The sequence below is a fragment of the Haemorhous mexicanus genome, chromosome 1, assembly GCF_027477595.1.
Source record: "Haemorhous mexicanus isolate bHaeMex1 chromosome 1, bHaeMex1.pri, whole genome shotgun sequence".
Classification (NCBI taxonomy): Eukaryota; Metazoa; Chordata; class Aves; order Passeriformes; family Fringillidae; genus Haemorhous; species Haemorhous mexicanus.
Genome location: NC_082341.1, coordinates 125,135,765 through 125,162,397, shown reverse-complemented (window position 1 = coordinate 125,162,397; position 26,633 = coordinate 125,135,765). Strand labels below are relative to the sequence as shown.

The window sequence follows — 26,633 nt, the reverse complement described above, 5'->3', positions numbered from 1 at the left end:
ATATTATTTGTTTAGCACTATTTGCTTTGTTTAGAAAGGAGAGAAGAAGGTGCTAGTTTTGTAATTATGATACCGCTTTTGTTCCCCTTAAAACAGAAGAATGAAGTTTAAAGTTTGTGGTGGGAGATGGGTTTTAATATGTCCTCCAGAGGCTGATATTGTGGACCTAGTGGGATTCCTATGGAATAGCATTAGTGTGAATGCAAGAAGAACTGATTTATGCATTGATGGAGCTGCTGGTGACACTTTAGTTCCCACAAAAATAAAACTTCCCTTTGAAGTAGGTCTGGCAGAGTAGGTAGGAGAGCTGTCAGTAACAGTTTCTGTATGCTTTCTTGAGGAGGAGAGGGGTTTGGAGGATGGTGTCCACCATAAATGCTTACCTTCTTACTGCTTGGCAGGGAAGGGGAGTGAGAAGATGACAGTTTGACAGTATTTGTGAACTGTTATGCTTGCTTTTCTCAAGAAAAATAGCTGATTTACATTTCTCAGGTATTACTTGGGAAGCATAAGAAATGAAGGGATTCCCCAGCCTAATTGTTCTTCTGAACTTTAAAAGAACAACTCACCATCTGAGTCTGGATCAGAGGTCAGATCTTGGGAATGTACAGCTTTCATCATGCTGATGATTTTTTCTCACCTTGGTCAGTGAAAAATTTAGTCATAGAAACAGAGCTGTAAGGACAGTTCCAGCTCTCCACTGACAAAGCTTCTGTTTAAATATTGTCAGTTTCCTTGCTAGTATCTTGCACCTTCCTTGGAGCTCTTATTTGTGATACTTTTGAAATTGCATAGTTTCAAGAAGTCCTTAGTTCCTAATCTGTGAATGTATATCGCTCCTCCTGTGCTTGGATAAATTCAGATCTGTATGTCTGCTGAGGCTAGAAGTCAGTGAGGACAGACAGCTGATGGGGAGCAGCTGGGGTCAGGGTCAGGGTGTCAGCAGCAGCATGTCAGACCACTCTGGAGACTGCAGTCAATGTCTCGTGCTCTGCAGGGTGGCTGGCGCTGGCGTGGCTCTGCCAGTGCCCTGGTTCTGCAGCCAGGACAGAATGGTGGAGCTTGTGATGGTGCATCTTCCCTTGGAGAGTTGTGTCTGCTCTGCCATGGAACCTTCTTGCTCTGCTTACAGTGAGATCTTCTCAAAGTCATAGCAGTGTGCATGTGCATGCAGATATATGAGTGCATGTACAGACTCAGTAGAGAAAAAGATAATCCAGGTATCTTTCAAATACAGTCTGGTACCATTCCTGTCAAAGACCAGATGGAAGCTATGTGTTACAGGCATGATACAGTCTTTCTCATGAAACTTCAGCAGTATCTAGAAGAAGGGAAATGACTCCACTCTCTTCTCAAACTGGTTAAGAAAATACTGAGATCAGCTCAGTTGGTCAGAGCATGGGGTTAGTTGGTTAGAGTATGGGGCCCATACTGGGAGCAAACCCACCAAGGATGTGGGTCCCTTCTAACTCAGAATATTCTGTGGTAAAAAATGCTTTCAGTAAAAAGAAATTTTTATTTTCTTTTACTTTTAATTTAGGGAAATGTTAGGTGATGGTCAGTTCTGAATCTGAGATGGCTCCAACTCATTGTTTGCTTGCTCAGGTTTCAGTGAGTAGCCTTTCTCAGCATTAACTGCTCGAGACCTTAAACTTTGGGCTGTTTCTGCCAGTATCTGAAATATCTTCACTCAGTTGGCTCATTGGGTAAAACAAGATTTCCAATGTGAACATCTGATTACCAACACACAGGCTGGCAGCTAGATTTTTAAAAATGTCAGAAAGAAAAAGGGAAGGGGACTGTGTCTTTAGCCCCTAGCAATTCCTTTATTAGGTTCAGTGCATGGCTGACCAGGCCAGCAGAGAGAAAGGAACTGGTGGGACAGAAATGAAGGGCTTGAAGGAGGTGGTGAACTCCCTTGTTTTGATACCTGATTTCCACTTTATGCCAAAATGAAGTGGTCATACAATTACAGGCTCCAGCTCTTATTTTAGTATGGTATGAATCACCTCTTGGATACACTCACCTCCTTCAGGCCCCTCATGCTTATTTTTCTGCTAATCCCAAACACTACAGGAGCTCTCTGAAATGTCTAGCAACACCTCTCTGCCATCATCCTCACAAAACTGGCAGCAACTAGGCAGAAGCTGAGCTGGGACTGCCCCATCTTCCATGAACTTTGATCATTTACGTCATCTCCCTATGTCCTTTGGTGATTTCTGCCTCCAGAATATTGGTACTTGTTGAGAAATGGGTAATCTGAGTTTCATGTGCTTCTACAGGGCATAGGGAAACCAACAGCTGGGAGCAGGGCAGGATTTCCACAGGCTGTTCATTGCACAAATTATAAGCTTGTGTTATTTTATTGCATTAGCTTGACAAGTTATTCTTCTTATGAGGTAGATTATATGTACAAAATATTTATCAGTTCCTCAGCAATTTCTAGTTCTGTTTCTACAGTTTTGTACGTGTACTTTTAACAGGTATTATCTTCTGATTTTTAACTAAAGCTGCATGCACTACCTTTTACATAGCTGGGACACATGTTTTATTTCATGTATTTCAGTTCTGTTGTGTTTTTCTTGTTGTAGGGCACTATGGCTTTTCCTTTGTCTTTCATCATTCAACCTTGCAAATTTGCCATGAAAATTCAGCAACTCAGGCACAAAATATACTTATCAGTTCTTACGTAACTCATAACAATCAGAGATTATATTCTTTACTTGCCCACCACCAATTTTCTTCTCAAGGAGTCTTGTGTAGCATTTTGTTGGGTCATAAACACAGTATTTTTATTGGTGCCTTTTAAACAAGCTCTGTTTCAAATGATAGGTTTGCCAAGTAAAACCTTAGTTGAGCATGGAATGAGAAACTTGTAAATATGAACTGAGAACTCAAGATTTTTCCACCATAACCCTTTCTTGCACTTTCTTCCTTTTAGTTGCTGATATGTGTTCAAGATGAGTGGAATGGGAGAAAATACCTCTGACCCATCCAGAGCAGAGTCAAGAAAGCGCAAGGATCCCGATCAGGTTGGACCCAGGTTAGACCCTTTATTTCTGGAAATATTGTGAGAATGAGTTAAAAAAATGTTACATGTGCTTCTGTTTTTCAGTTAGAAGATGACAAACAACATTCTTGCAAAGAGAAGTCAGTGCCAAACTATTTTATTGCAGTATTTCTGTGTTGTTGAGGGTTTGGGGTGGGGATGAGAACCATTCTCTCTTATTGTTGTTTGTTTGTTTATTCTTGCATCCAGCTTTGTGCCAAAATGCAGAATTTTGGTGACAATTTAGGAGAGATGGTTAAATGGTTTTTGGCATTCACTGCAAGAAGTCTTCAGTCACTCATTTTGTCAGTCTGAGATTTTTTAACCACCTCTGTTGTACATTATAATCTAGGTCTTGAAAAATATTTTCCAGCTTTACAGCTACCAGCACAAATGCATTTTAAAGTGTAACCACTCATTCATCTTTTCTTAAGACTGCCATAAATTCACAAGGAGGCAGGGAGTATGGATTGCTCAGTGTAACTATTTAAGCTGTTTTATTTTCTCATACACAATCACTATATAATACTCTTTGTATTCTCAATGCCATGTGGGAGGGATACTTGTAAATATTCAAATCCTGACCCCCCTCCTCCCACCCAAATAATCTTGTGTTTTCAATTTCTAATCCCAATCCTCTTTTGAAACAAAAGCATGACTGCTGGAAAAAAAATAAGTAACATCTTCTAGTGCTCCTTTCCTTTTTCCAGAGGAAACCTTTCTGTGTGAGAAACTCATAAGTTGTATTTTGGTAGTGAGAGAGGTGATTTTGTTAAACTACTGTTAAACCTTTTAAAATTATCTCTGAGCTGGCCAGAAGGCAAGTAAACTGACATTAAAGACAGAATTTTTATAAACTCCTCTTTCAGCCCTAAAAGAAGCACTGAGAAACGCAATCGTGAGCAAGAGAATAAATACATTGAAGAACTTGCAGAGCTGATTTTTGCAAATTTTAATGATATTGACAACTTTAACTTTAAACCTGACAAATGTGCAATCTTGAAAGAAACTGTGAAGCAAATTCGTCAGATAAAAGAACAAGGTAAGAAGACTAATTAATTGACTTTCAATATTTTGTCTTAATTGTTATTTTATTTTTTACTAACCTGATAGTCTCTTCAGCTTTTCTTTAGCAAATTCCCATGTTTTTCATTAATCAGTAATGAATAATGCTGTGAAGTCATGTGAATAGAATGTGTTAAGTATCATAGTCAGTATTTTTAAAATAAGCTTCACTGAAAATTGTTTAGAGAGAGAAAATATCGATCAGTCTGATGTGTGTATCTAATGGAATTGAAATCACTTGAGCTTTCACAAAAGTTAAACTAGCAGATGGCTTTGGGAAGAAAACCACATACTTGTACATGGATGAGTAAGAATCCATGCCAAAGAGAACTGTCCAGGAGAGTGGGGTATGCAAGTATTCTGCATACTCGTTTTGCTTTCTTTAGTTGGTATGAATAGATATTGTGGACTAAATTATCTGCGTCCTTTAAATGATGACATCATATCCTCGACTACAATAGATTTGAAACTATTCTAATCTCTAGATAGGGTCCTGTTATAAATGTAAACCGCAGAACGTGACAGTTTTCTTCCTGTTCTTTGTCTAGAAGATTAGTTTTGTATTTCTTTTCTTTTGATATATTTCCTATTCAAAGAGAAAACCCAAATCTTTTAGAAACTTTAAATTTTTTGGAAGTGGGTTATGTGGCACAGGTCTGTCTAGGCAGGCACACTGCAGGTGTTTGGGGCAGATTCAAATTCTAGTGGGTGCGTATAATTTTTCTTTTAATGTAGAAGATTTATATCTCTTTGTAAACTGTGTTTAGAGTGATTCCTTTGATTTTCAAACAATTTAAACATCTTTCACTTTTTCACTTTTCTGTGGGAAAATAATTTTTCCTTTTTCATACTGTGTGTGTAAAATTATAAAAGTGGAGACTGCATGTTTCATAATTTTGATACATATTTATCTAAATGTATAACTCTGTAAGTAGATCTACAGTTTTAGACATCAGTCTGTTCAAAGCTAAATGGAAAGTGGAAGGAGTCAGATTGTGTCAGTTGCCTCCAAAGTTCTAACTGATTAATCTTAGGGAGTGTTCTATTTCTCAGCTTGTTCTCCTCTTTGCTGTTAGGTTGCTATGATTTTTAAAGTGGATATTCTAGTGATGTTGCCATGCCCCTTATTAGAAGTATACTTATTAACCTGACACAATGTCCATCATTGTTTTGCACCTTGCTGGCTTTTGAGATATTCTTTTCCCTTATTTTCTTCATCCTTTTCTCAAATTGATTTTTTTTTTCTGTCACCAAGCAACACATACTCCTTATCTTTACCTGAGAAAAGGAAAAGGACAAAAAAAATTGTGTTTTCCCAGGAAGTGAGTGCACAAAGGAAAATCTGCTCGTCCACTTTGGTAATTCTGTCAGCAGTTTTGGAAAATCTAGTCTGAAAATCTGGCTCTAACTCATGGTAGCTTCGTCAAATCCAGGGTTTTACTGTTTGGGACCAATGTCACAGAAATAGTTTTCATGTTGTTATGAAACATTGACACTCACCAGACCAGGTTATATGTAAACTATTGAAGTCATCAAGGGCCAGAACTGTGCCAAAGCTGAACTTGCAGTTAGTTTTTTAAGGTCATAAAATCTTATTGCAGAAAACAACTGAATATACAGTCCTAAAGACAGACTAAACTGCTGTGAGCACTGTTTATTTCAACAAGTAGAAGTAGTTTGCAACCCTTGAGCAATAAAGACACTAAATTGCTCTTTTTGATGTTGATTTGTTACACAAGGTTCTTTAGTTGAGGACAATTAGATGTTCTGGTAACTGGGTATCCACATAAAACTCAGAGCTGGGACAGACTGATTTTAAGCCTATAAGGGCACTGCAAAACACTGAGACCTTCAAGGTGGTCATTAGCAGCATCTCAGAAGAAAGATCAGAATGTTTTAAATTGTTCCTTTGAGCTGATAAAGGTTTGATACCTATTCCTACATAGAAGCTACTTCTGTTTGTTGTAATAGCAAATTTAAAAGGCTTTTCTTTTAAAAAAAATTCAAATGACAGCATACTCTGAAATGCAACATTATTTTGGAACAGGCATTTCTTTAACAAAATGTCTCACATGTATTGTCCAAATTGCACAAACAGTACAGTCTACCTGTACTTCTGCTGAGTGCCACAGAAAATCTGACATAAACAATGCAAACAGGTTGCAGACCAAGTGAGGCTATTACTATTGCTCTCTCATGTTTTGTAGGTAGTTTATCACCACACCTTGGGAATCCTGCACTTTGATATGCTCATCATTTAAATGTATTAACTTTTAGGTTGTTCCAAATCTTTCCAATTGGTCTTCCACTGGAAAGACCTGTTAGAACACCTTGACAACAGTCAAAAACTTGCATTATCTGTTTCTAAAACAAAAGTCATTAAAATAATGCTATACTTGCATGAAGTGCCATGAGACTCAGGTTAAAAATAATATTTTATTACAGTTGTTTTGTTGATTTTAGTGTTACGCAGAATACTTGTAGGACAAAACTAAACGAACATCCTGAAACTCTTCAGTGATTCTACACTGACATAGACAGATTAAGATGGCTTAGTGGCCATACAGTGGGTCTGCTCTGCATTTCTTCCAAAGCACATTAGATTAAATTAGTGAGAACTTAATTTACAGTTTTATTATTTAGAAGTTTTAGTAAAGAGGTTGTTTCTTTGAAATAAACACTAAAAATTCTAATTGCACATGAAGGTCTAATTACTTACAAAAGCACAGTCAGTTATAAATACCTTGAAAAACCGCTGAAAACAACAAGTTTCATAGCTTCTACTGAGCTTTGTCAAGGAAACTTTATTCTAGGTTCTAGGAATGAGAACAGGGAAGGATGAAATGCAGGTTTGATATTTGTTTCCCATGTCAAGCTAGCTGGGCTGGTAGCTGAAAAAAGTAATAGATCTTTTGCTTTAATAATACTGTGTAATTTAGTATAATGTTATCCTGATCTACTTTATATGCAAATATATGCTTGGAATACTTTATCTGTTATCTTTTTATCATTTCTCACAGCATATACTTCAAAGATTCCTAAGTTGTGGTATGTTAGAGATTCTGTTTATTACAATTTGAAGGCAAGTTATAAATGCCATGTGTAAAGCTAAATTCATTAAAAGAATTCAAGATATTTGGAAGATGTAACCATTGCATGGAGTTTTAATCTGGGTTTAGAAATGGTTTTAGTACTTGGGAAAGTGATGACAAGTTACTTTACAAAAGCTTAATTTTCTACTGAGGACTTTTATCATACTATCTTACCATGATTGGATGGAGATTTTGTGAATGTCCAGAGGAGATGAAAAATGGTGATTATAGCATGAAGATGAAATAGAAGTTGCATTCATGTAAATCTTAAGTGGATATCTTTCTTGGGGATTTGAGACTTGTATTTCAAGCACTTTGGAAAGCACTCATTCAGTTTTTCATTTATAACATAATAGTAATTTGGAGCAGTTGCGTCACACAGTTGTTGAAATGTAAGCTCTCCTGTTGTTTGCAGTCCATGTTAAGTTTCTTGGAAAAGGTAGTGGTCATGTATGTTACAGATTTGTTCATAATGTGTGCAAGTAAGTTCTGATTTGCACATGCTTAATTTAAAAAACTTGTGTTAGACAAATGTAAAGACCATTGGGAATAAACATTCCTTTATATGCCAGACGTCCAAGGAGCTAGAAAGCCATTTGATTGTATTCAAGAAATATGCTTAGTAAAATAGTATCTGATTTATTTTAGGATCATATCTTATTTTAAGAAGCAACTTCAGCATTTAAGATACTAATTTCTGTCATATAAGTACTGCTTGAAATGTTTTTTCATATCTGAAGACAACAGAATTCTGACAGTAAATAAAAGTAATCTGAATTTTCTTCTTCCTTAGCTGACAGTCAGTTGAACTGTTTCACATCAATCTCGTTTGATTTTATGCCAACAGTAGTCCTTTTCCTTCACTCTCGTCACCAGCCTGACTCCCCTCATGATGGTAGTGGGGTTTTTGTCATTATGTTTTTGATTGCTTTGTCTCTGTTTTGCTGGATTTTATTTCAGGGTTTTGTGGGGGTTTTGTGTTTTGTCTTGTTTGGGTTTTTTTGTTTGTTTTTTCTTCTTCTTTTGGATATAAAGCAGGTTATAAAAATTAAACCCTTGCCCTTAGTTTGCAGCTCCTTTTATCTGTCATGCTGGCTCCAGTCTCAGCAGGTAAATAACTCATCTTTTAAAGCAGAGACTATCATATTTCACTATTAGAACAACTTCTGCTTCAGACTTTTAAATTTCCTTTTGGTCATTATCTAGTTGTGCTTTAGCCTCCTGTCTGAATATCAGCAATGCAGTAGATTGGAGGATACTGAAGATCACCTTAAGCTTCTTCAGCAGTTTCTGCAGCTAAGTCTCCTCTGACCTCTTTGGTTGGAATGCTGAGGAATGTGTCCTGACAAAAGTGCAAGACATGGGGTTGCTTGTTGTTTTTTTTTTCCCAAGTGCCACGAGTTCCTTTTATTAAACTCCAGGTCTCTATCTCTTATTTCTCCCCTTCTATTCTCCAGGCCTTTCTGTCTTCTGTAGCAATTTTTTAAGATGGCAACCACCTGTCTTATTTAGATTCATATACAGTGGGATATATTCTACTGTGGTAAATTATCCTCAAGTATGATTTTATGTCACTTCCATTTTCCTGCAGAGTCCAGTTTTCATGTGTCACTAGTTTCTGAAGAGGTTTTATGTTCTGTAGATCAGCTTTTCAGTGGTTGAGGGAAGGGATATTGGGTGGCAATTACCAGTCTAGCTGTTAATGTACATTTCTGAGATGTGAAGCAGACTTTGTTTTCAGAATAGCCTTAAAAGACAGACCTTGGACAGAATGAATCACCATGTGAAAGTAAAATAGTGTTGGGAGAGGGAGAAGTGCTTGATGAAGAGAGACATGCACGGAAACCTGTGTGAACTTGGAAAGAAGGCTTGTTGTTAATCATATTTATCTTCTTTTTCTGGTTTCACATTTGATAGCAAAACCAGTTTTTGCTTCCCTGTAGCAGTACTGTGTAATCACGGGGGCACTCCAGCAGATAGTGCATTGTTGCCTCCAGCACCAGTATGCAAGTAAAATCACTTGCTAAAAGAAAGCAGCATGGTCTTAACGCTGTAATGAGGTGTTGCTTTGGCTGCTGCTACTTTGAATTTATCAGATCTGAATTTAGACTCATATTTCACAAGGTGTTTAAGCAACTGCCTAACTTTAAGCAGATGAGTAATCCCTGTTAAGTCAGTAGAACTACTTAAAGGTTCAAAGTTATGTGCATAAATATCTTGTAAAATCATGATATTAAGGCAAGGGAGCATATGCAGACTTGTGTTTTGTTTGTTGGCTTTTGTTTTGCAAATATTTTACTAGGTCAATTTTACTGTAATTATATTTTTATATTAATCATATTTGAGATGAGTTATTCAAATTTTATGCCAGTTTTTGAATCTTCTTCTTTATGAAGGAATTCTACATGGCTATCACTGTGTGTATATACTGTGTTTTCAGTCTGACAGGATTTTAAAACTGAATTAACAGGCACAGAATTTCATGCTTGAAGTCAAGGAACTTATGCAGAGCATTTACAAAAAAACCCAAAACTCAAAACAACAACTATTACTGAATTTGCTTTGTTGTCTCCCCTGCCTACAGCTGAGAGTGATACATTGAAAGTGTCTTTGATCTTCCTGTGTACATTGTAAGGCTTTCTGGCTAAATTTGCAATTTATGTTGACTTTCCTACTTTCATGACTCCAGAGAACTACTGATTCACTGAAGAATTTTGAGTGGTTTTAGGTAATGGAGACCATCAGTTTCTTTTCTGTATCTGATGAAAAGCAGTCATTCACCAGCAACCCATCAAGTGAGAAGCTTCCTGGTGTTTGCTTGTTTTATTGGAGTTGTGTATCATGCAAAATACTTAGCTTAAACCTTATCTACACATAAGTTAAGGCATTTTAATAATATTAATATTCTTCTGTGGAAGCAGTGTTATAATGTAATTAATATTACTTACTGAATAAGCAGCTGAAGACACTTTATGACATATAACTGTGCCCACACTGGGATCAAGCAATTAAGAGAGGGAGATTGTTCAGCATGGAGTGGAGAAGGCTCTGGGGAAGCCTTATTGCAGCCTCTCAATATGTAAAGGGGGCTTACAAGAGAGACAGACTTCTTACTTAGGCCTGTAGTGCCAGAACAAGAGGCAGTGGTTTTGAGTGGAAAGAGGATAGAATTAGATTGGACTTCCTCCTTATAGAAGAAGTTCTTTATTGTGAGGGTAATGAGGCACTGGAGCAGGTTGCCCAGAGAAGTTGTGGATACACCATCCCTGGAAGTGTTCAGAGCCAGATGGGTTGGGGCTTTGAGCAGCTTGGTCTAGTGAAAGATGTTCCTGCCCATGGCAGGAGGGGTGACTAAGTGATCTTTAAAGCTCTCTTCCAACCTGAGCTAGTCTGTGATTCTATGATTCTCTTGCTTCAAGAAGACAGATAAAAAAGATCAAGTGTGCAGGCTGCAAACCAACTTGTGGAAAATAAGTTAGCTGTTGAAAAGCCCTGTTTTCACCATCCCTGCCCTCCTCCTGATCATGAGTTTGCATTTCCTCCCTTACCATGACAGGAGCATTTCTGCAGTGGTGTGGTGAGCCTGAGCAGTGGTTTTGAGGTGGTCTGTTGTAGAGATTCTGTCTCACCCTGGGTCCCTGGTGGGGCCCCACTCGCACACAGGTCCAAGTGTGCCAGCCATGACTGAGCTAAGGGCCATTGCTCACAGCTGTCCTGGTGTTGTTGGGCATTGCAGGGTGTCATGTGATGGCTGTCACCTAACAAGACATGGCTCCTGACCATGGGCTTCAGCTCAGTTGGTGATGGATGATTTCCATGCCAGAGATAATTTACTTGAAGTTTTAGACTGAAAATCTAAGCTTTGAATCAAGTTATGGGTCAAAGTTAAAAAGAAACTAAATGTAACTCTTAACTGTTGAAGTTCTGTTTTTTTTCAGGTAGAAATGGTCATTACTGGCGAGTGCTACAGGAAAACTTTCTTGTTTGTTTTGCATCCTACTTATATTTGTTTTTCTTTAGTCTTTGTGTTCTTTCATAAATTCTGAATGTCCAAGAGAAAAAAAAATTAGTTCAAGCTAGCAAAATGTGCCTGTTTACTTTGTATTATATAGCTGCAAAGATGATTGCAGTGTAAGAGGTTGTGATCTCTAATGCCATTGCTTGGAAATGCTATAAAGGACTGAGCTGCTTCTCCTATATTTAACCTTCTTTGGGGAATAGTGTCAAGTGTTCCCTCTTTGTTCTTTTCAGGAATATCTTCATTAAAGTTTTGGTTTAGTTACTTTAATATGTAAGGATCATATTATGTTCTGTGTACTACTGGGATTGTAGTAAAAATGTCTTGCATAAGAGAGATGGAGACATCTCTTCTTGAAATTTTTGGATTTGGAGGCTGCCTCCTTGATAAGTGTATTGTTCTCAGACTGCATTTAAATTGTCACTGAGCACTTTAAACTTCTAAACTTTACAGGTTTGTTCAGGGTTTTTTTTCCAGTTTAACATGTAATCTCTTATGAACTGTAAATATAATAAATTCATTCAGCATTTTTATTTGAGGGGAAAATAAAATGCAGAAATATAGACTGACATCCATCCCTGCAGAATATGGACTAAGCTTTTGAGTCTTGTGTTTCTCACCAGCTGTTCTGTCTTTAGAGGTGTGGTCAGAAACAAAGGCTGAGTTTAGGTGCTAAAAAATAAATGCTGAGTTTAGCTTTTAAAGAACAATTGTGGCCTTCTGATTTGAGTCCTAATGATAGTGGTTTTAGTCCCTTGTTGCAATGTAAAAGGTGCTGACTGTAGAACACCAAATCTTGCTGTGTGCTTTAGATTAGAGAATGCAATGTCTTAATCTCAGCAGCATATAAAGCAAGTAAATGAAGGAGACTTCATGTTACCTTGGCTCTCTGTCTGCAGCTTAATTTATGGAATAGCAAATTAAAAATTCACTGTGAATAGTGATGATACTTCAGTCAAAAAAAGATAATCTATTTTAAGGAATCTAGCTTTTGTTACACAGCTTTTATCTTTTTAAAGACTGCAGCTTGAAAAGCAATAATATAATATTTACTCACAATAGGGTGCAATGCCTTTCATACCATGTTTGAATCCTGAAAACCTGTGGATTCACAGCAGATTGAAGAAGCATTGATCAAAGGCTTCTCTGTGTTCAAACTAGAACCAAGATAATTGCATCTGTTCTAAGTCATGCATTTTGTTATTGCTGCAAAACATTCTGTGTATGGACAGTTAGTTGAAAATAGGGGTCCTTGAATGTGAAATCACCAAGGATATGAAAAACAATAAGTCAGCTATTACTGCTTCAGCTTACAGTTTCTTTTATGAAAACCCTCAGTGGGCAACAGGGGGAAAATCACAGACTGAAGATTGAAGGGTGACATAGCAAGTGATCGGTTGCCTGCTGTGTCATGAACACTGTTGAGCTCATAGTGAATGCCCTCAGACAAAGGTCTAGGGAGTCAATACGTGCATGATTTCTGTTTCCTTTCATCATTATGGGGTGTTGGCACATCTCTATGTATTTTACAAGACAAGGGGTACTCTTAATATATTCCCTGCACGCTTAACCACACACATACTCTCCTTCCCTTCTTGACTTGCACAAGATCAGAGGAGGGGAAAGAAGAGACAGAAAAGTACATAAATTTAAGTTCTCCTAAAGTGGATAACTCCATAGGCCATAAATCCATTAAGTAGATACTCCATAACTGAGGTGCTTCAGATATGGCCATGTTATCTGAATAAGTATCCACATGGTTCTTTGGATGAAGCAGCCGTGTCGTGCGTCCCTTCACTGAGGCCCAGATCGTCTCAGAGCAGAAATGCATGTTCCTGCACCTTGCTTTGCTCACTGGCATGAACCAGAATGGAGCTCCACAGTGTGCCTGCCACCGAGGACTCCAGCTCACAAAGGCAGGATACAGCCTCACAGATGGAATTTGTGACTGACTCATACGGAAGGAGCAGATTGTTAATGGGAAGTTAACTGAAATCGGGTGCAACTTACTGAAGGAATTGGTAGGTTCTGTTAGCCCACCCAAAGAAATCTGAATGTTCTTCAAAATATTCAGTGGAAGTTCTTGTCATGATCCAGGAGTTGGTGAAATATTTTGGGGTGTGTTACAGAGAGCTGGCTCGGCAGTTAGAATGGTCTCTTGTCATCTTAAGAGATCTGATCCTGAAGAGCACTAGGCTTATACTAGTACTTTTTCTCCTGAGGCACAATTTCCTAGAAAGACTTGGAACAACCTGCCATTCCCATGATTCTTCTGAGGGAGATGACTTCCAGAGACAAATTAGGTGTGGGCCTATATTCAACACTTAAGAGGAAGTATGTTTAAATATAGCATATTTCTACTTGGAAATTAAAAAAAAAAAAAGAGGAAAAGATATCAAGGTTGTAATTTCTAAATATAGATTGGAAAACTCAGAGGGACCCTCATTTAGTTTTTTTTTTGTTTATTTATTTTGATGTTTGGTGGAAAAAATAGCAAGGTATTTTGTGCCAATCACGTAAAATTCTTCCTGTCTTGGTTCTTTTGTATAAAGCCTTTCACCATCTTGGGTTGCAGGAAAGATTTGAATGATTGGGGGTTTTTTTTCTGTCTTTAGTTGTTTCTTCATATCCCCATTGACTCCTGTGAATGCAATGCTCCCTGTCACTAATTTTCAAAAATGGAATTTTGTATCAGATGGATTTTCTTTGTATTTTCAAATTTCCCCCCATTTTTTGAAGGGATTTATTTTTAAGCCTGCACTGTTTTCGCTTCTTTTCAGTAATTGTCCTGTGTTTTTTGGGTTTTTTCACACCTTCTCCAGTCCTGCTGTCTCTTTACTTTGGTGTGGCTTTAGCCATAATTTTATGACCAGCAACACCATACCAGTTTTATTCCATTCACTATCATCCCTCTGATAATGTTTTTACTCTTAGTTGCTGTGGTAAGAAATCATCAAATAGTTTAGGGAATGTGACAAAAGTTACTAATGAACTGCTGAGTGTTACACTGATGAAAATCAAGGATTATTGTGATTACTATTGAGCTTGAAAGTTGAGCCACCATCTGTCTATCTGCAAGAGGTGCTGATTTTAAGTGAACATTGTAGTACAGATTGTCAGGCCATTGTCGTTAATGTTCAAAATATAATTATGTGTTTGCAGTCGGCAATCTAGAAAAATATGCCCAGTAAGCTTTTTTCCCATTACTTTTTTATATCAGTGATACAGGCAGAGAAGCCAGTCTGTAAAACCTTTATTAAATATAACTGAGGGAGGATATTGGCTTTCTCAGGGTCATTGTGAATTATGGTGCAAGAATATTCTTCCTTTCCCTGAGCTGTGTGATGGTCATGGATGGGCATTGCCACTTATTCTTTCTTTGAAGCTCAGACAAGGAGCATATATCCTTTATTTCAACAGCTTAAATGCTTTCCAAAGAAAGGGGTATGGTTTCTTCTGTTGTTTTTTGTGGGGATTTTTGTTGGGTTAGTTGGTTGGTTTATTTAATAAGGACTTTGGCCCCAGTATTCTTCAGGGTTTAGGCTGAGGTGAACACATAATACTGTGGAAATAACAGCTGTTATGTCAAAGGTCTCACCTGTTGGTGTTCTAATGGGTAAAATGTAAAACGAAGAGCAGGCATATTGCTTTTTGCAGGCAAATAAGTAAATTGGAAACTGGAGGAAAATGTTCTGGATTATCACTTCTGATGTAATGCTCAGGCTTGGCTGCAGACCTTCATTACTGGCCTTCATGCCAGGGAGGGACACGGCTGGAGGCAGACCATAATCTTCAACAGTTCCCGGTTAAAGCTACATGTGTTCAGCATTTTCAGGGTAATGATTGCCCAACAAGGGCCCCTCACTCCCAGGCTGTGCCATGTCAGGAGTTTGGGGCTGGGCAGAGCAGCAAGGCTACAGAGGGGGCTGGGCAGCACCTGCTGGCACAACATGGAGCGTCCTCCACTGCACTCCTGGTTGCCCATGGGGACTGGTTGGGGAACTGTTAATACAGCTCCAAATTTCTTCTCAGAAGAGAACTGATAAAGCTCACTGAGAAAAGAGAGGAAACAATACCATTAGTGTTCAGTCATTTTCCTGTTTATGGATTATACTGACATATTTCAGACTGGGTGCTGATCCCTGCTTCATGAATCTGAGTTAGAGAAACAGAAACGGGAGCGCCTAATTAATTAAGTTTTAAGTATGGTTCAGTCTGTTGAAGGGAGCCCATTTGTACCTCTCAGTGCTATTAGCAGACGTTTTTAAATGTCTGCTAATTAATATGTGACAGAATAAATTTATACAATTGAGGTTAAAAGTGACTTTGTCTGGATGTAAATCATAGCAACAAGATAAGCTAAGATTTTCTAGGGTAATGAAAGAAGATCTCTTCATTTTAGAGACTGTTTTAAGGAATGCAGTTTAATAATCTTACCTTTCTTCCCACAGCCATCCTGTATTCATAATGTACCTGAAGTTATGTAGCCACTGTTGAAATATATGAAATTTATCTCAAAACACAGTTTCGATTAAAAAGTCCCTTTAAATAACTAACATGCAGAAATAAACAGCTTCTTCAAAGAAGGTTTTGGTTTTCCATCTGCTTTCCTTGCAGTAATAGGAAAGTTTCTGTTTCTAAATTGCCTTGAAATTTTGGCTGAGGCCTGTGATGGTGGGTTAGACAAGTAAGGAGAGGGGCCCAAGCTTCTATTTCTGAACGCTGGGCTGTTACAGAAGAAGACTTTACTTGTCCTTAATGATTTAGAGCTTTTTTGCAAAAGATTTATCTACCATAATCTGGACTATTAGAAACAGTAGGAGCCCTGTAATCCATGTTAACATAGACACATTAAATTAAAGCTGTTTCTGTTCTTCCTTAGCTGTCTTCAATTATCTGTGCTCCATTTTGGCCTACATTTTATTATGGAAACTTCTTTCATAGGGAGCCCATGAGCCATCCTGTTTCTTTTTTTGTAGACCACATTAGGTCTCTTGAAAACTTATGCAGTTGTCAATGGCAATTTATAAAAGCAAAAAGATCTTTGCCTGTTGTTGTGGATGATCTGGTGTGTCACAAAGATTTATTATCAGCATCCTAAAATAAGACAGATATTTTGTAATCATGGCGATGTGGCATTCGAAGAAAGGGAGTCATCTGTTTCCTTTTAACAGCTGGTTGAGTACAGAAGAGTTAGGCTTCAAGAAACAGAGTCTGGCTAGATTAATACTCCTCTCTAGTATGTTATTTTGGCCTAAGTTTTGGAAACCCAAAAGTTTAATTAGCTTGGCAACTGCATCTGCAGATTCTAGTGTAAAGAGTGTTAACCCTTATATCTTTATTTTCGAAATCTGGCCAGAGTTTTAACATGTCAGAGAACGAATTGGAGGGCTGTTAGCATTTATAAAAGCAATATATTCTTTCTGAGACCATAGCAGAACCCTGTTTTGAATGAAATTATCAGATTCTGCCATGTTTCTTGTCTTTGAAAATATTAGCTCAGCCAAAATGTTAAAGAACATTGGACTCCCACCATTTAGACATTCATATCAATGATGTTTTGAGAGATGAATTATCAAAATAAGATGAGGTTACTCATTTGGTAAATATCTAACACTTATAAAATTGCATCTGCCAAGAAATACAGTAATTTTTTCTGTCCTAATTCAGCACATACCAAAGAAAATAATTACTTTGTTAAATGAAGTGATGCCAAATATTTGTATCTAATATTTCAGTGCAGAGGTCAGTTAGCTTGGCTCTTTCTTTTGAAATGCAGCCATATTAATGTAAGAGATTTTAAGTCAGTGCTGATGGCTGTGCAGCATTTGTTATCATGCACAGTTGAGTAGTTTACGTGAGTGTTTTGAAATCATGTAAATAGCAACAGATGCAAAACCATTTCCTGGATGTGTTTCTGTATACAGCTACAGATACATATATTTGAATCTGCTTATCTGATTCTAGCACAGAAGAATAAGTGACTGATTAAATTCAGGGTATTTTGGGGTAAGGCACTGACAGCCAATGTGCTTAATCTAACACGTGTACTCCTTTATTGTTTGAGTAGTGTATTTTAGGCATTTATTAAATACTGTACATTACACTGTAATCAATCAGATATTTGGGATTGTACCAGTTACTAAACAGTCTTAGGAAATGTAAATGCAAAAAGAGAATCCCACACCCCTGTATTTAAAAATGCATTTTAAAACCAGTGAAAATTAGAAAGTCTCAGCATCATCCTGGATTTTGGCCTTTTGATAAGGACCTTTCCTGGGCAAGGCAACTTTGATGATTAATTTATTTAGATATTTCCCTAATCAGTCAGTATACACCATAAAGACAGTGTTGGTGGTCTTTTTGGGGAAAAGAGAATATCTTTAAAACACAGGAATAAATGTGCCTTTAATTTTTCTGATTGCAAGTTAAGCACAACCTTTCATTTCATGTAAAACCACACATTTCATGTGTGTTCATATGTTGAATACACTCAAATATTTTAGTAATAAGACCAGTCTAAAATTTTTGCAGGAGTGAAACTATACCAAATTATATTCCTTTCCACCTTTTTGAAAACTTAGTGGAAAAGGTTAATGTTGCAGAATGTCCAGGGATTCAGTAGGGGATAGTCATGATGGAAGCTTAATTCCATGTTCTGGAGATGAAAAATAACTTTCCACTCATAATGTTTGACACATCACCACAAGTTTAAATGAAGCACGGGGTGAGAAATCATTTCTGGATTCAGGGTTCCTTTCAGTCTTAGTTTAGATTTCACTTGAAGGGTGATATAGCAATATTGTCCTTCTGTGTCTTTACTGATAAATAAAAATACTAGAAGTAATATCACCAAAGAAATTATTTCAATTGCTGCATTGTTTCATACTTTTGTTGTGTGCTGGGGATGGATCAAGCCATTGAGGATTTGTGGTCCTAGATAGGACACTTCACTTGAGTCTTCACTTGAGCAGCAGCAGACAGAGGGTTGTAACTCTGGGTTTTACTTCAGACCCCAGTCCCTAACTTACCAGAGACTAGGGACCTTCTGGGGTGATACCAGGTGAGAATAATCTCTTGCCCACTGCATTAAGTAAATAAATGCACAGATAGTAGGGACAAAGTTCTGTAAATAATAAATATTTACATATCAATAATAACATTACTTTTAGCTGTCACTGTTATATCCGAGAGTTAGCAATCTTCATATATATTATTTAAGTGTATTTATGGATGGAATTCTGCCTTGGTGTTCTGAGTGGTGCCATGTGCCAGGAAGGCAGCACTGCAATACCCCATCTCATGGGGCTTGGAGACAGCTGGATCCTGGGGCCAGGGCAGAAGGAGTGGGCACTTCCACTGCTGCCACTGTCTTCTTCCTCATTTCCAAGAAGCAGACCACTGAGTTTTGTAATAATGAGAAGGAAAAGAGGTCATAGATGTTGATGAAAGCAAAGACAGACAGCAAAATGAGAGGAAGAAACCAAGGAGAAGGTAGTAAAATGCTTATTAAAATATTTAGGAAAAAATACATACAAAGATAATAGGCTTCTTTCTCTCCAGCAGTTAAATATTATCCTTTGTAAGCTGCATTTCATTATTTTTGTCTTTGTTCCAGTTTTACTGGGCTGGGGGCAATTATTTCTCAGGCAGTACTTCTTACAGAAGGTGTATTGAGTGACAAAAATGCTGACTTGTACAAGAAACGAATGATGGCAAAATGTCAAAATTATTAAGAGACAAAACTAGTATTAATTTAAGGTGTTATTACTTCCATTTGTTGCTATTCCTGAATCCATCATGGGTTTTCAGTGCTTGTTTTCTTTTCAGTGTCCATGAAAATTTTATATGCTGGCTACTGTTACTGAATTTTCTAAGAGCGGGACTTCACTCAGAGCTTATAAAGCTGCACGAATGTTTACCTATGTTTGATGGGTTTGTGAGAATATGAAGCTTTCCACAGAGTTAGTGCCTTAGCGATGCTTCTTTACCATGGGAAGGTGGGGCAGGTATGTGTGGGACAGGCGAGCAGCTGCACCACTTGGAGCAGCTTGCGCTGGAAAAAGAAACCACAACATTTTAAGTGCTGCTACTCCTGAGCGAGTAATTTCACTTACAGCTTTCCAAGGGCTTTTAGCTCAAACCCTAGGGTCATTTACCATTGGAGTGTGCTTCCACCAGCAGTAGTAAATATGAAGCTAAACCATGTGGATGTGATGAGCAGAACAGGACACGGGCAGATGAGTTGGGCAGGCGAGCGTGCAGTGGGAGTGCAGCCCTTTCCAAGCAGAGGGGAGCCGGGCTGACAGAGGGCTGTGTCAGGGAGGTGGGCAAAGCTGTGCTCCCAGTGAATAAACGTGCTGAGAAAAAGTGCAGCTGTGCTTTTTTAATATGCACTGCAGGAGATTTCAGCAGCCTGATGATATATCATGCATTAATGTTGAAAAGATAAACACATTTGGAGAGCACAGGAAGGCCTTGTGTTTTTATGTTAGCAGAATGCTTCCTAATGAATAAGAACGTGCTGCTGGCTTCACAGAGCCATATGGCAGCTTTTCTAATTTTAGTTCGGTGCAGATGCATAATTCTCCCTTGTTTTACCTCCTAAAACCTTCCTGAGATGCTGCATAGTTTTTCCTGTAAGACTTGATCTATAGTTTCTGGGGGAAAATATGTATTCAAGAGTCTAAGAGCTTCTTTGCTCTGGACAGATGTGTGCTGTGTGATGAAAGAGCAACCTCACTATATAATCACTTCCCTAAAATAGTAGCTAACTTTATTCACAAGGATGGGATAAGCTGGTGTTAAAATTGATTGCTGAAATAGTTGCTGTTTCTTAGGCACTGGTGTTTTGAAAAATTGCTTGCTTTCAGGGAATAAAAACAACTTGTGTTGAGGCAATGGGAACTGGCTAAGGACGTGCACGGGGATATCAAGTTTCAAGTGAGCCATGGATCGTAGTGCTTTGAATTACACAGCTACAAGGCAGAGCTGCTTTCCCTGTGGTTAACCAAGCATCAAAATAACTTGCACGTTCTTCACTGCTTTACTTCATCATGTGTAGTGATCCAAAACTACTCACATTACCAAATACAATTTTTTTGGTTTTTGCTCTTCTGTTTTTTATTCAAGTTGGTGCATTTGAAGGCACTTTCTGTACTTTCAGCCCTATTCATGTTAAAAACCTCCTGTCCATTACCAGAGTCAATACAATTACTTAGCAATAGTCATACACAGATGTTATTGCATCTAATATTTGAGATGTTATTTAATCCAATACTCAAAACTGTAAGGTCAGCTAAAATACAGCCTTTGCTAAGTATACTTTCTATTTATGTTAGCCTTAGTTTTTAGTACTGTATCTACCCTTACCTTGGACAGTTAGATACTTGTGCATTTTTCTTGATTGTTTGGATGTTATTTTTGCACAGCAATTCAGAAGGATCATGCAGGGCAAACTTAGATATATGAATTAAGCAAGACAAGAGTTGTTGGCTAATATGTACCAAAACTGGAAAAGATAAGTTGTTTTCAAGATAGTTCCAGTGTAAAATTAAATTGCATATTTCAACTTTGTATAGCATTTACATTCACTTTCAAGTGATGTTCCTGTTAGTGTTACAAGGATCTTGATTGTATGATTTTTTTTTTTTTTTTGAAGAGGGCAAAGTTGAGTTTTCTAGTGTCACTTATTACAAATCTCTTTGTTTATCTTTTTTTACCTATTGTACAAAAAAGGTATGTGATTTGAGATAAGTGTGGCATTTCAATAGCAATTTCACAAAATTACAAAGAGCAGGAATTATATATAGGGCATCTGGAAATCCTGTTTTAACAGTATTGAATAATAAACTTGAATTTACCTGTTACAGGGTTTGTTGTTTTTTTTTTTTGCTTGACCTTTTTCTCTGGTGGTTTTTAGAGCATGGGTTCTTGTCTGCCCAACATTTCACCAGCATCTCTTTTTTGTTCTTCTTGTTCTGTGTAGAACCTTAAATGCTGCTCTAGTGAAAAATAAGCTAAATCTGCATTGATGCAAATTTTCTCTTTCAAATTATGCTTCATCTTTTTGAAATTCCTGCAGGGGCTAAGTTTTGCTCTTTTAATTTAAAAATGCAACTTGGTTTTGCAGAGAGCACGAAGGGGGAAATATTTCTGTAGCAGGTTTCCTTAAGGAAGTTGGAGCAGAGCTTGAATATAGACAAAGAGAGCTTTTTGAGTGGTTCAGCTGGTCCTACCTGCCCACCTGTAGGAAAGTAGGGTTTGAAACACAACCAGGAGAAGGTGATGCCTGTGATTAACACTTCAGAGTCTGCTGTCAGAAATGCAGAGAGAACTGACATAGCTTGAGTTGGGAGGATGGAAAACCAAGAAGGCTTGCTAAGTTAAAATGTAGCAGGAGACTTCCAACTATTGCTGTTGGCTTCTGTTTCTCTGACTTATGAATTTCTGTTAAACTAATGTGATTTCACAAAGGTTTGCTTTCAGAATCTAGAATGAGCTTTAAATAAAGCTTGAGGCTTCCCACTCATAAATTTGTCAGAAAATATTTTTGAGGGCTTTTTTTTCCTTCTTTATTCTGTATGTTGAATATGGAAAAGTAAATACAGTTTATGATCACTAGGAAGATGTCCAACTGAAAATATTAGTGTGTATTTTAGTATAATACTGCTTATGCTTGTAAACATACCCACAGTTTAAAGTCTAAATTACACACATCACTAAAATACTACATAATTGGATGTATATATATTCTTTGTAGTGTCTCTCTCAGGGGTACTTGTATTTTATTTAAATTTTTTTCTCTCTCTAGGCTAAACTCTTAATTGAGCAGAGCTAATAATTATTTAATGTGCATCAAGTTTATACTACTGTAATTCAGATAAAATATGCCTGATCCCTGGTAGCTGTATTCATAAGGATGGGACCAGTTTCTAATTCAATGCTCCCTCTCCAGTGCAGAATTCCCTGTATGGAGATGAAGCTATGGGAAGTCTCTTTCCATCCTGCTCACTTCCTCTGGCTGCAGAAGGCTGTATTTCCCTGTCCACACTCTTTCTCCACTGCCCTTTGGCCACTGTGCCTGAAGGATACCTGGTAGCACTTGGCTGACATTTAACAGGGACAGCACTGTCCTAGCAGGAGATGTCCCTGGAGGCTGTGAGGTCAGGGAAGCAGCTCCCACTCTCCATGTGGCTGCAGTGGCAAAATCTAGTGGCTGTGGTTAGTCAGAGGGCAGCACCAAGGATTCTCCTGGGGCTGGGAGAACAGGGTTCTGAGAGGCTTTGCAAGGTTGGGCCTTTACAGCTGTTTTCCTAAGCCTTGACTTTAGAAGATCATTAATGTAGTGTAGCAAGTATAAACTCTCAGAGCTTTTGATTTCTTTGTTGGGCTCCCATGAACTCAAAAAAGATAGAAGTAAAAAAGGGAAAGTAAACCCTACATTTTTGCACCATTTCTTAACACCAGAAGCTGGAACTGTTAAGAAAAATGAAGAATACTGACTTGTGATAATGCATTATTTTGTCAGCATTAGAAATTCATGTATCAATCATTGGTTTTTTCCAGCCTTTCTGTAACAAATTTTTGTTGTCAATTAGCCCCACGGGCTGTATTGCTGAGGGAGAGATTTGCATTTCGAGACATCGGCCATGACTGACTGTCAGGGCGACGCCGCTGACAGCATTCGCACTTACTCCTCTTGTATGTGCTGATAAAGTCTGCACAAGGGCTTTGTAATTCAGTCCTAAATGGATCATTTCTTGCATAGTTGAATGTTATTAGTAGCTGCAGCTTATGACAGTGATGTGAATTACAGCTGGTCCTACTCAGAGCCTGTCTGAGGCCTAGGTTTCCTATACAGTGCCACTTAAATTTAAATGTGGCTTGTGGCCTGGAGGTGCAGCCTCTTCTAAGCTCTCCAGCTACTCGTATTCTTACCCAACTGAGTTACAGATCCAGTTAGGAAGTCTGTCATATTGGAGCACTTGTGATTTATGCTGCTTTTCAGAATGCCTAGCCAACATTCATGAGTAGTGAACATTGAGTAGTAGTAGTTCATGAGTAGTCACCATTTGAGTATAAATAGAATTTTCATATTTTCTCCACTCATTACACTTTTTCCTTGAGAAAGCACTGAGTTTATTGATTCCACAAAGGTGTTGGGCTTTCTGATGAAAAGAGTGAAAAAGAAAATGTAGAAGTCAGATGGTTGTGAGGGACAGCTGGTGATGAAGCAGAAGCAGTCAGGGATCAAACAATCAAAATGGAGAAAAGAGGGAAGTGGAGAGGAAAGCAGTGGCTCTCAGGAACTGGATGTGATGTTTGAGAGATCCTTGGTCTGACCTGGTATTGCAGCTTACTATTATAATAATTTAAAATGTCCTCTTTTTCCTTTGTGTAAAACCTCATCAGTGTGCATGAAAGAAAACCATTGTTTTATCAATGTATAAACTCCATGGTTATAAGAGTGAAAAAATCAGCAGCAAATATTTCGTATTATGTGAAAAATAATCAGTAAACGTAGTCTGTAAGCTGGTGACATAAGGAGACTGTAATTAATGTGCTTTCACACCATTGTTGGATCTTATCTGCAGCCCCTCCATTTCTGGCTCATAGAGAATAATCCCATGTTCTCCCATAATCAGGATGGTATCAATGGCTGAAGCAGTGGTCAGACAAGAGCAAGAAGCTGGTATCCCTGTCCATTCTAATATTTTGCAGTGTGAAAATAAGAGATCACTTTACGCTAGCAGGAACAGATGGGAAACAGATATCATCACTGGCTTTATTAAAAGCTCAACTCTATTTTTAGAGTTCTTTTAGAATTTTTAGAACATGTTTTCAGTTTCGTATCATCATATGGTGCCAACTCTGCTGTGTTGTAGCATGGGAAGGATTGTTCAATTGTTTTTCTGTTACACCTAATTTCTGCTTTTTGCCAAAACGAGAGGTAAGGAAAAAAAAAAAAAAATCCCACCCCTAGTCTAAACCAGAGATACTAATTTTATGTCCTCGTGAGTTCAAGTGGCAGAGGAAATGTTAATAGTTCTTTCTGGTGAATTTATTTCTATGAGATTATGCTAATCAGAGTGATTTAAAATTAGTCCGTTAGCTGCAACTCCATCTTCAGAGCAATTTGCTAAATCATTATTCACAATGGTGTTATATAGTGTATAACACCTAAGAAGACAGCTAAAATCTTTGTGAGTCTTTTCATGAAAGCAAAAAACCATAGAAATGTAGGATGAGACAGTCCAAGTGACCAAAGTCTTATTGCCAGCAGGTGATCACTGACAGGAGAGCACCCAGGGCTTCACAAAAGCAGCTCCTTTTCTCTGTGTCTGAGCAGCACATATTCACACTGACCTTAAAACCTATGCCAGGGAAATTCACAAGAACTTTACCTGCATTATTGCAGATCTACAGACTGGAAAATACTGTACACTTGGATACATTTTAATTTGCATGACTGATGCTTTAATTTTCACTCTCTGTGATTTTCCAAAAGCCCTTTGTTCCATCTGCACATGGTACTTTCAGTAATTCATACCATGAATGTTCTTCTAGTTTATTGTTGAAGACATAAATTCTTGTTAAAATTTTGGTGTGCTTTCATGTTTAGTAAAGTAATCTATTGCATCATACGAAAAAATAAGAAATTTCTAATTATTTTTAATATTCTAGATTGCAGAATGGCCCTAGCTTTTACATAACTGCTGCTTGAAAAATAGTAAAATCATTTTCAGTATAGAGCTCAAACTTTGTTTTCAGTATAGAACTAACAACAAAAAGTAACTTGTTTCATTAATTTACAATGTACAATGTGCATTAGAATATGTATTTTACATAGTAGTTTTATTAAATCATCCTTAAACAAAACCATCGTTCTTGAAATAGAAAAATTAATACGGTTCATTATGGATAGGAATTATAAACCCACTAGGTTTGAAAGTTCTGTGAATGTCCCTTACATTTGGAGTTGGGTATAACCTGTGATGCTGTATACAACACATTTTAACATATGGCATTATGTTCCAGGAACTGAAATCATTATTTTCTTGCCTGCAGTTTTCAAATGCAGCACTTGAAATTGTATGTAGTTCTAATAATATATTGGTAAATAAGGTGGTATGAAAATTACGTGATAGTAAGAACGTGGGTGGAGACATGGGAGCAGAACTGAGGCCGCTGTTTCTCAGTACTGAAACCGTAGATTGTGGACTTATGTTTTTCCTTCTAAATATAGCGGTCATGGAAAAGCTCTGCAGCTGTAAGCTTTGCATGCTCTTTTAGATCAGTCTTCTACTAGACCTTGAACCTAGTTTTTGCCCACTGCACCTTCATAAAGAGCCCTTGTCTTTGCCCAGTGTTAGGCTCTGTAGTTTGGTGAAATGTCTAGCAGAGAAACAGGAGAAATTATTTCATTTGTGTCATAAGACCTGAAAACTGAGAAGCAAATAGGCTAGCTGTGCTTCCGTTGAATCATTATGGGAGACTGTCTAATCTCATTTTCAGAACTGTTGCACTGTAAGCATTTCACAGCTCTTCTCAATACTCTGTGGGCTCTTGGTGTATCAGTGAGATCAGTCTTCTGTAGCTTAACACATGGTATTCTCTCTTGCAGAAAAAGCAGCAGCAGCTAATGAAGATGAAGTGCAAAAAGCAGATGTATCATCTACAGGTCAGAGTGTCATCGACAAGGATGCACTTGGACCAATGATGCTTGAGGTAAAGAGCACAAAATCCCTGTATTTAGGGCAGTTCTGCTCCTCCTAGGATGAATGAAATGAAAAGGTGTGGTCAGAGGTTGCTGTAAAGGAATGGTCAAGAGAGATAAGCCATCCTGGCTACTTGGGATTATGTCATTAAAGAGTAGGCAGCATATTTATTTCTCTTGCATTCAGTGCTGAAACTCTCTTTAGCTTGGAGTAGGGAGAGGCCCAGAGAGTTCTGCTTCTTTGTGACACAGACAGCTTGAGGGGCTTCAGCTGACACCAAGTCTTGGGTGTCTGCTTGTGCATGTTTTATTTTTTCTGAACCACAACAGCTGTTGAAGACCTGTTGCACTTAAACATTGGCTTAGTATATACTGCAGCATACAAGTGAATAATATTCCTCTAAAATTGCATGTCATTGCTATACTGCTTTAATATTTTCATTTCAGGGCTTGAAGCAGGACTCTTCCCTATAGAATATGAAAGTAATCTGGGAGATATTTTTCAGGATGTGTATTTCAGTTTGTTAAGATTTCTGTCTGATTTTAGCAGTTATTTTGATACCCCAAAAGGCTGTATGATTCAAGCCTAGCTTCCAAATGTGTGTTAGCAGTAATGTTGGGTAGGTATGTTAACAGGGATGCTTATGCCATGGCCACTACTGCTTTATCTGCTTAAACTCACTTGCAAAT

General features: G+C 37.8%; 1 protein-coding gene across 4 annotated transcripts in view; it reads left to right on the top strand.

Moving 5' to 3' along the window:
* Nucleotides 1-26,633, top strand: part of NCOA2 (nuclear receptor coactivator 2) — a 188,357-nt gene that overhangs the window by 110,890 nt on the left and 50,834 nt on the right. For all 4 annotated transcript variants that reach the window (XM_059862013.1, XM_059862005.1, XM_059862021.1 and 1 more), the window contains 3 exons: nucleotides 2,942-3,043; nucleotides 3,919-4,091; nucleotides 25,851-25,954. In XM_059862013.1, the coding sequence (XP_059717996.1) occupies nucleotides 2,961-3,043; nucleotides 3,919-4,091; nucleotides 25,851-25,954 (360 nt within the window). In that variant the 5' untranslated portion in view covers nucleotides 2,942-2,960. The remainder of the gene's footprint in view (nucleotides 1-2,941; nucleotides 3,044-3,918; nucleotides 4,092-25,850; nucleotides 25,955-26,633) is intronic.